Below are 10,584 nucleotides of genomic sequence, written 5' to 3' on the forward strand. Positions count from 1 at the left end.
TAATAGCAGCAGCTTGAACTTGGCCCGCTAGCAAACTGGCAACCCGCTTAGGTTATCTGCAGCACAGAGAGAATTCTTCACTCGACATTATATAGTTAGATGGAGACAAGGGTGGAATAGTTAGCTGGAGGCTGTAGTAAACTGGTGGAGCCCCTGCTTTGCCAGTTCCAGTCCTCCCCATCTCTAGGCAGGGGCTGGAGAAAACTGCTGCCTGAAACCGTCACTGGAGAGCTGCTGCCAGTCAGTACTGAGAATACTTAGCTAAATGGGCCCACTGGTCTGACTTAGTATAAGGCGGCTTCCTGCTTTAAATCAGCTTTTTATTGAGACCCATGAGGACTAGAAGCTTGGTTTAGTTTCACAGGAAGGGCTGGAGCACACACTTTGCTTGCGGAGGGTTCCAGGTTCGATCCCCAACACCTCTGGGTAGGACTTGGAAAGCCTCCCTTCCCGAAATGCTGGAGAGCTTCTCCCAGGACGAATGCTGAGCTTGGTGGGTCATCAACCTGTAAATGCTGAGCTAGGTGGATTATCAAGTCAGTTTCCTAAGCAACTGGTGGTCATCACAGGGGCAAGAACTGAGTTGGTTTGTGGGGTGTAATTGAGAAGGGTAGGCATGTGCCACTATCAGCACTCTTGATCCTAAGATCTTTTGCAAACCTGTTGAGGTGTTTTGGAGGTGAGACTAAAATAATAATAATAATAATAATAATAATAATAATAATAATAATAATAATAATAATAAATAAAAAAAAAAAAACTGGGATTCTCTGCAAAATTCCTTATTCCCAAAGCCAAGTAAACATTGAGTCTACACTGGCCAGTTGCTTTATTTTGTAGAAAAGTTGGGCATCCTTCATCTTGTAATTTCTAAAACACACACGCTGCTTTTACACAATTCACAACAAAAATAATTAAAGGTTTCTCCTCTTGACAGCAGTCTCCAAATCAATCACGCATGCTTCCTGCCTCGGGCGCTGGTTTAGTTTTGCGAGATTGTTGCTGTTTGTTCATTTTGTCTTTTCTGTTTCCCCCGCAGCAAATCATCACCCAGGATTTTGCCCGCAACCAACCTACTACGCAGCCATCCCTACAGACTCCCACTAGCACATTCCAGACCTCCGCCCCAACTTCCATCGCCACCACGAACCGGGTGAAGGCCTCAAACCGCTACAGCCCTGAGGTGCAGATCCAGTCTGCGCCCCACCAGCGCCCCGGGTCGCGAGTGTCCCCCGAAAACCTCTCAGAGAAAAGCAGGGGAAGGTAAAGATTCATGCGACTTTGCTGTGTGCTCTTATGTTAGATGGCTGCGCAGCATTGAGAAGGGGGCTTGTCACCTTCTCACACCCACTTGCTCGGAACTGGCTTTGGAGCTCGTCATTGACTTTGCTGCTCCTCAGTTTGCTAAGAGCCCCTGATCCAGGCCTTCCTGAGAACTGAGATGGAGGCTGCATATGATAGCTGGAGTTTTAAAGACCAACTACTGGTCTCTGCTGTTTAACATGCCCTGACTTACAAAGTTTCATACATTGTCGTGTATCACCTGGTGATCACTGGATGAAGGACAGCCTAGAAAAACAACTGCCATACTTTTCGCTCCATAAGACGCACCTGACCATAAGACGCACCTAGTTTTTAGAGGGGGAAAGCAAGAAAAAATATATTCTGCGCAGAGCATGTAAGCGGCTCTTGCTTTTCTTGTTTAAATCAAGCAAAGTGAGAGCCGCTTACGTGGCTTCTGCCCCACTTTGTGCAGCTCTCACTTTGCTCCCGCCTCGCTTTAAAAGAGGAGGAGGAGACACCGGGACAGGTGCTTTGCTTGCTTTACGGAAAGGCGGGAGGAGGGATGGGCAAGCAAAGTGAGAGCTGCACAAAGTGGGACAGAAGCCACGTAAGCGGCTCTCACTTTGCTTGCTCCTGTCTGTCCCTCCTGCCGCTTCGCTGTGAAGCCAGCAGAGCAAGAGGCACTGTGCAGCTCTCGCTCTTGCTCTGCTGGCTTCAGCAGAGCAGCGCAGCACCTCTTGCGGAAAAGCCAGCAAGAGCCGCACTCACGCTCGGTGCGGCTCTTTAAAGAGAGAGCTGAGCAGAGCCTCCCGTCTGCATTCGCTCCATAAGACGCACACACATTTTCCCTTACTTTTTAGGAGGAAAAAAGTGCATCTTATGGAGCGAAAAATACGGTAATAATCATACAAAGTAAATAACACATTAATGCTAATAATAAACCATACTAATGGTAAGTAATATTACTAATATTTACTTGATAAATGGTGAAAACATAAAAATTACATACTGCTTGATTGTAAAAAAACCCCCCAAAACCTCCAAGCAGTTTGTTCAAATGAAACAATGCTTTTAGTATTGCTAATTTCAACTGTTTCCCAACATTTGCTAGATCCTTAAAAGGAACAGGATGCTGGACTAGATTGGAGAGCCAGGGTAGTGTCGTGGTTAAGAATGTCAGACTGAGACCCGGTTAAGAAGGAGGCTCCTGGTCCCCACTCGGCCTTCAGGAAGCTCCCTGGGTTAACTCTCAGGCTAACCACCCTCACAGGGTTGTTGTGAGGATAAAATAAAGAGGGGAGAACTATGCCTTGAGCTCTTTGGAAGAAATCTGGAGTGTAAATATAATAATATGGTATGCCCCGCGGAGGACCTTACAGTCCACAAACAATAACATCTTGGAGGTCCCGGGCCTCAAGGAGGTTAGACTGGCCTCGACCAGAGCCAGGGCCTTTTCTGCTGTGGCCCCAGCCTGGCGGAACACTTTGTCGCAAGAGACCAGAGTCCCTGCGGGACTTGACATCTTTCCGCAGGGCCTGCAAGATGGAGCTGTTCCACCAGGCCTTTGGGCAAGGCACAGTCTGACCCCTCTCCTTTTACAAGACCCTGCATATAAATGGCCTCTCTAACTCTTCTCACCGGCTTGTACAGTTTAACCTCAGCCTCCCTCCTCGAAAGTTTGGGGCAGGGAGACCAGGAGAGGATTTCTGCGTGTTTATAATTTGATCTGCTTTTGTACGTTTCTTACCCCGCAACCTCTCTAGGCTTGGAAAGTCCCCAGAGAGGAGCCACGTTTCCTCCGAGTCATACGAACCGATCTCGCCCCCCCAGGCCCCGGCTGCTCACGAGAAGCAAGACAGCCTCATATTACTCTCCCAGCGATCCGAGCCTTCGGAACAGAGGTACACAAGACGGGCATCACAGCAGTTTCACATTCGTGTCTGTCCGTTATGTTGCTTACGTGTGGTCTTGAGATCGACAGGCGCACACAGAGCCCAAGGTGCCCTGATAGAAATTTCTGATGCAAGAGTTTGGCAGAAAGGTAGCTCTAATAAGCCTGTTAAAACGTATGTGCAGGTCTTGCTATCGGAACACAGCCCATCTCTGTGAAATCATTCGTCAGGCGAGTGTTCGCATAACGAACTGGCGACTTCGCTTATTTCCTTTGGGGAAATTTCTACTGCGTGATTTGTCCCTTCTGCCTTTCCTCTGTTGTTTCCGCCCGAAACGGCAGCCATCAACCAGCAAAACACAAGCAAGGAAGTAGACCAACTTTAAGGCTGATATCTGAATCAGCCATTCCTGTAGCAAGGTTCTGGGTGCTAATTCACCGTGTTCAAATAAGCAGATTTTCACGTAGCAAGTGTCAAGATAGCGAGAAACACGTGTATGCCTGGGGGTGTTTTCTTTTTAAAGTATCGCCCGTTTTCTTTCTGCGTCCGTTCTCAACCCTTCATTGTCCACAGGACGGACTCTCGTTCTCCGGGGAGCATGAGCTACTTGCCTTCGTTCTTCACCAAGCTGGAGAGCACCTCGCCAATGGTGATGTCGAAGAAGCAGGAGATCTTCCGCAAGCTGAACTCCTGTGGGGGAGGCGACAATGACATGGGTAACGAAGGATCTCCTTTCGCTTGCCTTTTCCTTTTCTCAGAAATAATTCCCCAGCCACTGTGTGTTTCCTGAGTGCAGTCCAAGATATCCTCATTTGGCCCTGATGAAATAGATTGATTCCTTCATTAATGGCTGCTAGGATTACTCCCAAAGCGCTCTCCTGGGCAAGGGACTCCCTGTCTGTCTCTCTGTGTGAGTTGCTGTTCTATCCTCACCTCCTCCTTTCAATCGACTTTCAGCCTCATCTTTGCATTTGGAGGCATCTGGGCCATTCCACCCACTCTTCCTCAACCCGGTGCCCTCCAGACATTTTGGACTACCAATCCCATCAGCTGCAGCTATGCTGGGGAATGGCTGATACTCACTCCTGGTGCAGAGATAGGGTAAAAGCCACATCTGTCGCTCCGCCCACTTTTGCCTCTGGCTCCGCCCCCTCCCCACTGTGGTCCCAGAAGGAATCCAGCCCTTGTGTTCAAAAAGCTTCCTTATCCCTGCAGGGCAGAGGAATTGAAGAGAATCTCATTTGGATGAGGACATGTTTGAATTTGCCCGAGTTGATTCTCACTGGGACGTGTGTTTTGTGTCTCTCTTTTTCAACAGCTGCCGCTCAGCCAGGGACTGAAATCTTTAACTTGCCCGCGGTCACTACCTCAGGTGAGCCTTCCTTGAAAGCACCCAGTGAGTTGTGGGAGAGAGGAGGGTCCCTCTTCCTTACCGCAGTCTTGAGCTGCTGTTGGGCGACAAAGCTGCTCTCACAGTGGAGCCCGTGGTAACCTGAGAGTTTGGATGCTGCCTTCACAGCATTTTAGGAAATGTTTGCGTGTGGGGAGAAACCTCAGAAATTGAAACGATGAGGTCTAGAACCTTAAATAGACGCAGCAACGATCCTGCCACAATAAGGGCAGGGAGCTACAGAGGTAGCTGCTGACACTTTGTATGGGATTGTTACATTGCAGCCACATTCACTTTTTTAAAAACAACAACTTGTCCACATCAGTGAGCTCAACAGTCATGGAATTGTAGTGCTGGGACTCCCAAAGGTCATCGAGTCCAACCCCCTGCAATGCAGGAAGCACAGCTAAGTCACTTGCATTTTATCAAGCAGGAAACAGGTCCTGAAACATTCTAAGGTCTGTAGATCCCACCAGGGGATGGGGGAATTTTTAATTCCTGAGGAATTGGTGAGGTGATCGTGCAAGGTGTCATGGGGGGATGTCTCTCAGTCTGGCACCCGTGTAAATCCCTTTGCTCTTGCGTTTTCAATGCACACATTAGCAGCCTTGCATGCGGCAAGCCTTGATTATTTTGCAACCAAAACAGTGCTCCTACTGTCAGTCGCTGGCACGGTGGATTTTTTTCAGCTGCTTCACAGTTTGCAAACTGAAGCTTTGGAGCATGGGTAGGCAAACTAAGGCCTGAGGGGCCGGATCTGGCCCAATCGCCTTCTAAATCCGGCCCGCGGACAGTCTGGGAATCAGCATGTTTTTACATGAGTAGAATGTGTCCTTTTATTTTAAATGCATCTCTGGGTTTTTTGTGGGGCCTGCCTGGTGTTTTTACATGAGTAGAATGTGTGCTTTTACTTAAAATGCACCTCTGGGTTATTTGTGGGGCATAGGAATTCGTTCTTTCTTTTTTTTTCCAAAATATAGTCCAGCCCCCCACAAGGTCTGAGGGGCAGTGGACCGGCCCCCTGCTGGAAAAGTTTGCTGACCCCTGCTTTGGAGCATTGCATCAACTGTACTCACCATTTTCCTTCTCTCTCCCTCTCCCCACTTTCTCTCCCCCTCTTGAAAACTGCCTCTCCCTCTCCTTCCTGTCTCCTCCTCTTCTTCCATCCCCGTCTCTCTTTCCTCCTCCCAGGTCCAGTCAGTGCTCGAGGTCATTCCTTTGCAGATCCTGCCAGCAATCTGGGCCTGGAGGACATCATCCGCAAGGCCCTGATGGGCAACTTTGACGACAAAGGGGAGGACCACGCCATCGTCATGGCCCAGCCCATGGGACTGGTCTCTGCGGGCTCCAACCCCTCTCTGGCAGCCAACAGCGATCTCCGGAGGGAAGACGCCAACCCTTCCCCCAACCCAGGTAAGGGCGGCTGCAGCACGCTTGGGGGGAAGCTTGCGGCGGCTACATGGGCACAGCAGGTCCTTCATACGCAAATTTTGCGGCTTCATGGTTGCAGGCAGGCAATGCTTCCTTCGAGCACCAGTTGCTACGAACCACAGGAGGGGAGAGTTGTTCTTGCGCTTGGTCCTGCTTGAGGGAATCTGCCGCTGCGAGAACAGGATTCTGTACCAAATGGGCCCCCTTTGGCCTGATCCAGCAGGACTCATCTTAACATTCATTTATGTCACATACCCTCAATCTCCAATTGACTTCACGGGTGGCGCTGTGAATTAAACCACAGAGCCTAGGACTTGCCGATCAGAAGGTCGGCGGTTCAAATCCCCGTGACAGGGTGAGCTCCCGTTGCTCAGCCCCTGCTCCTGCCAACCTAGCAGTTCGAAAGCACGTCAAAGTGCAAGTAGATAAATAGGTACTGCTCTGGCGGGAAGGTAAACGGTGTTTCCGTGCGCTGCTCTGGTTCGCCAGAAACGGCTTAATCATGCTGGCCACATGACCCGGAAGCTGTACGCCGGCTCCCTTGGCCAATAAAGCGAGATGAGCGCCGCAACCCCAGAGTCAGCCACGACTAGACCTAATGGTCAGGGGTCCCTTTACCCTTTACCTTAGGCAGGAAGAATCAGCTGCACAAATGTAAGATGGGGACACCTGGCTTCCACGTGAAAAGGATCTAGGGGTCTTTGTAGACCGCAAGCTGAACACGAGTAAATAATAATAATAATAATAATAATAATAATAATAATAATAATATTTATACCCCGCCCATCTGGCTGGGTTTCCCCAGCCACTCTGGGCAGCTTCCAACAGAATATTAAAATACAATAGTCTATTAAACGTTAAAAGCTTCCCTAAATAATGTGATGCAGCAGCAAAAAATAAGCTAATGCTATTCAAGACTGCATCAACTGAAGTATAGAGTCTAGATCAAGGGAAGTAATAGGACCATTCTATTCTGCCTTGGTCAGACCACAGCTGGAGCCCTGTGTCCAGTTCTGGGAGCCACAATTTAAGAAGGATGTTGACAAGCCGGAAGGTGTAGAGGAGGGCAACCAAGATGATCAAGGGTCTGGAAACCAAGCCTGATGAGGAACGGTTGAAGGAGCCGAGTATGTTTAGCCTGGAAAAGAGGAGAGTGAGAGGAGATACGATAGCCCTCTCCAGATATCTCAAGGGCTGTCACATGGAAGATGGGGCAAGCTTATTTTCTCCACTCTGGAGGGTAGGACTTGAACCCGTGGCTTCAAGTAACAAGAAAGGAGATTCCGACAAAACATCTGGAGGAACTTTCTGACAATAAGAGCTGTTTGACAGTGAGACGGTCTCCCTCGGGAGTTGGGCTCTCCTTCCTTGGAGGTCTTTAAGCAGAGGTTGGATGGCCCTCTGTCATGGATGTTTTAGTTGAGATTCCTGCATTGCAGGGGGTTGGTCTAGATGACCCTCGGAAACCCCTTCCAACTCTACGATGTTATGCCTTCAGTGAAGGCAGCATGTAGCCAAAGATGGCAACTGGTTGGCTACTGTGAGAACAGGCCGCTGGACCAGATGGGCCCCCCTTGGCCTGATCCAGCCGGACATTTCTTGCGTTCCTTTATAAAAACGATTTGAATGCAACTTTTGAAACCAAGTCCACTGCCCACGCAGCAGCCCGTGTCCCATTCTCGCCCCACATGAAGGGCCACCCCCCCACTCTGTTGCAGAGAACTGGGCAGTCTCTGTCCGAGGGCCCGGAAGAGGCCCTGGCATCCCTCCTTCCACCTTTCCTTTTTTCAGGTGGTGTCAGCAAGCAAAAGCTAATGGGGAAATCGGGCAGCAGGAAGTCCAAGTCTCCGATCCCCGGGCAAGGCTACTTGGGGACGGAGCGGCCCTCGTCGGTCTCGTCGGTGCACTCGGAAGGGGACTACCACAGGCAGACGCCGGTGTGGTCGTGGGAAGACCGGCCCTCCTCCACAGGTGAGCCAGGCCTGTCGGGAGCGCCACGGGGAAGCGCCTTGCTGCGGGTGGCAAGATCTTCCAGAGGGCTGTTTTTATTTGTTCGCTTAAAGCATGGTGTCAGGGAACTGCCATCGGAGCCAAGGGTGGTGGTAAGGCTCCCCAATGACGCTGGAGAGGGAACCAGCAAGGAGAGAGGGGGAGCGTCCGCTGGGGAAGGAAATAGACGTGACGCCAGGGAGGAAGGGGAGGCTGAGGGAGCTTCGGAGGGAAGGCTCCGGGACTGTTCCAGCGAGACCAGCGGGGAGAGCACAGGACCTCCTCTTGGGACGCCCACTCTGTGCAGAAAGCTTCCGCGCAGGGAAGCTAGGCGGCGACTTGGTGTCAAAGAAATTCAGGAAACGCCCACTGACGGATTCTGCCAGTGATTGAGACAGTCACGGAGTACTGACTGTCCAGCCAGGGGAAAGTTTAAACCAAACTACTCAGCTTGGAGCAGTTTGCGCCTTATGCACAAGCAACCCCAAACCCCATTACACATGGGTAGGCAAACTAAGACCCAATCGCCTTCTCAATCCAGCCCGCGGACAGTCCAGGAATCAGCGTGTTTTTAGAATGTGTCCTTTTATTTAAAATGCATCTCTGGGTTATTTGTGGGGCACAGGAATTTGTTCATTCCCCCCCCAAAAAAAATGTAATCCCCCCCCCACAAGGTGGGACAGTGGACCGGCCCCCTGCTGAAAAAGTTTGCTGACCCCTGGCGTAAATCAAAGCAAATTAGGCAGCTTCCTCAGGCCACCAGGCCACCTAGCAAGGCAGCTTTCCTTTCCAGTAAGCTGCAGCTCTTTCCTTAAAATGAAAAGCCAAGTTTGCAGTCCTCGTCGTTCTGAATGGAGAGCTCCTTTAAACAGAGCCACAGGAAGCTGCCTTAGGCAGAGTCAGACCGTGGGCCATCGGCTTAGTGTTGTCAACACGGACTAACATTATTGGCTCCCCAGCATTTCAGACAGGAGTCCGGCATGGATATGCCATTGAAAGAAAACAGAGCAGCTTAGCCACCAAACCATGTTAAAAAGGCAAATGGGAAAAGGATACAGGGGTGGCCAACTCTCGAGAGACTGCGATCTACTTTCAGAATTAAAAACTGGCAGTGATCTGCCCCCATTTTGGGGGGTGGGGTTCAGCTCAAAGTTGTTGAACTTATTTTGGGAGGAGAAAAGCCCCGTTTTTTAGGGGTTAAAAAACCAGCTTTTTGGGGGGGAGCTCCATGGGGGGGGGTTTAAAGGCAAGGGACAAAGGGGTAAAGTCACTCACAAAAAGATCGCTGTGGATCAAAACAGCAGTACGGAGAAAGCTCCGTCTTCCCTTCCAGAGATCATACAAGAATGGAGGGCAGGGCGAGGGGGCGTGGCAGGAGTCAGTTTTAGCGATGCTAAGGAAAGGGAGGCAGAGATCAACCGCGATCTACCAAAACCTCGCAGGGATCTACCAGTAGATCGCGATCGACCTGTTGGGATACTCCAATGAAAGAAAACAGGGGTGGCTTATAACCAGAACGAAATCACAATTAGATTGGAAGGGATAGGATGTTCTGCTGTCCATATAAGGTTTGCGAAACAGAAACAGTCAATAAATATATTGGGACAGGGTGATCATGGGGAGGAAAGGCCTATTCATGGAGGAGGAGAGGACTGTCCTTGGCTACCAAGCCGCAATGGCTGTGCTCTGTTCCCACAGCTGGAGGCAGCCATGCTTCTAGAATCCCAGTACAGTCGTACCTTGGATCCCAAACACCTTGCAAGTCGAACGTTTTGGCTCTCGAATGCCACAAACCCGGAAGTGAGTGTTCCGGTTTGCGAACGTTCTTTGGAACCCGAACATCCGACAAGGCTTCCGGAAGCTGCACCTTGGTTTCCGAACGTTTTGGAAGTCGAACAGACTTCTGGAACGGATTCCGTTCGACTTCCAAGGTACGACTGTAGCTGGAAGCCGCCAGAGGAGAGATAAGCTATTGGGTTCAGATCCTGCTTGTGGGTTTCACCGGTCAGCCACTGAGAGCTGGAGGGTGGACTAAAGAGGCCATTGGTCTGATCCGGTATTTTCTTACGCCAGGCATGTCCAAAGCCCATGGGGGGGGGGCTAATCCAGCCCGCTGGTTGGAATATTTCCTGGGGGTAAAATCCCCCCAAAAGCTCAACAACTTCAATCCTAAAAAAAAGGTTAACAACTTTGTGCACTTCATCAAGTCTGGCCCTCTTTGAACAAAGTTTGGGCACCCTTGCCTTACGCAATTCTGTTCAGGTAGACAACCAGTGGGTCTCCTGCAGCAGAGCTCGGAGGACTCTATTGAGAACCACCTGGAGGGGGAAGGATTTGTGAACCTCACAGTAGCTGATGCGACAAGATCTTGTCTCCCACCAGTTGCACAGGGTAGTAGTTCAGGTTTAACCTCCTAATCTAACATTCAATTCCTCTAGAGTCTAGTTAACCCTGGGTTGGAATATGTTTGACCCAAAATGCAGGATTGGGCCGGGGGCTCTGTGCACAGGCTGATAGGACTTGCGACAATATTTCAACCCCTCATTTCTTCTTCTTCTCTTCTCCCTCCCCCCCCCTTCCAAAACCTTGACCCTCCAG

The 10,584-nt window shown here is 50.3% G+C and overlaps 1 protein-coding gene across 5 annotated transcripts in view; it reads left to right on the forward strand.

Annotated features, from left to right (window-relative positions):
* NCOR1 (nuclear receptor corepressor 1) overlaps positions 1-10,584 on the forward strand; it is a 110,863-nt gene that overhangs the window by 98,826 nt on the left and 1,453 nt on the right. For all 5 annotated transcript variants that reach the window (XM_081844031.1, XM_081844029.1, XM_081844033.1 and 2 more), the window contains 6 exons: positions 1,040-1,263; positions 3,048-3,185; positions 3,750-3,892; positions 4,495-4,548; positions 5,758-5,979; positions 7,789-7,968. In XM_081844031.1, coding sequence (XP_081700157.1) covers positions 1,040-1,263; positions 3,048-3,185; positions 3,750-3,892; positions 4,495-4,548; positions 5,758-5,979; positions 7,789-7,968 — 961 coding nt within the window. The remainder of the gene's footprint in view (positions 1-1,039; positions 1,264-3,047; positions 3,186-3,749; positions 3,893-4,494; positions 4,549-5,757; positions 5,980-7,788; positions 7,969-10,584) is intronic.

This window comes from Podarcis erhardii, assembly GCF_964252035.2.
Source record: "Podarcis erhardii genome assembly, chromosome: 16".
NCBI lineage: Eukaryota > Metazoa > Chordata > Lepidosauria > Squamata > Lacertidae > Podarcis > Podarcis erhardii.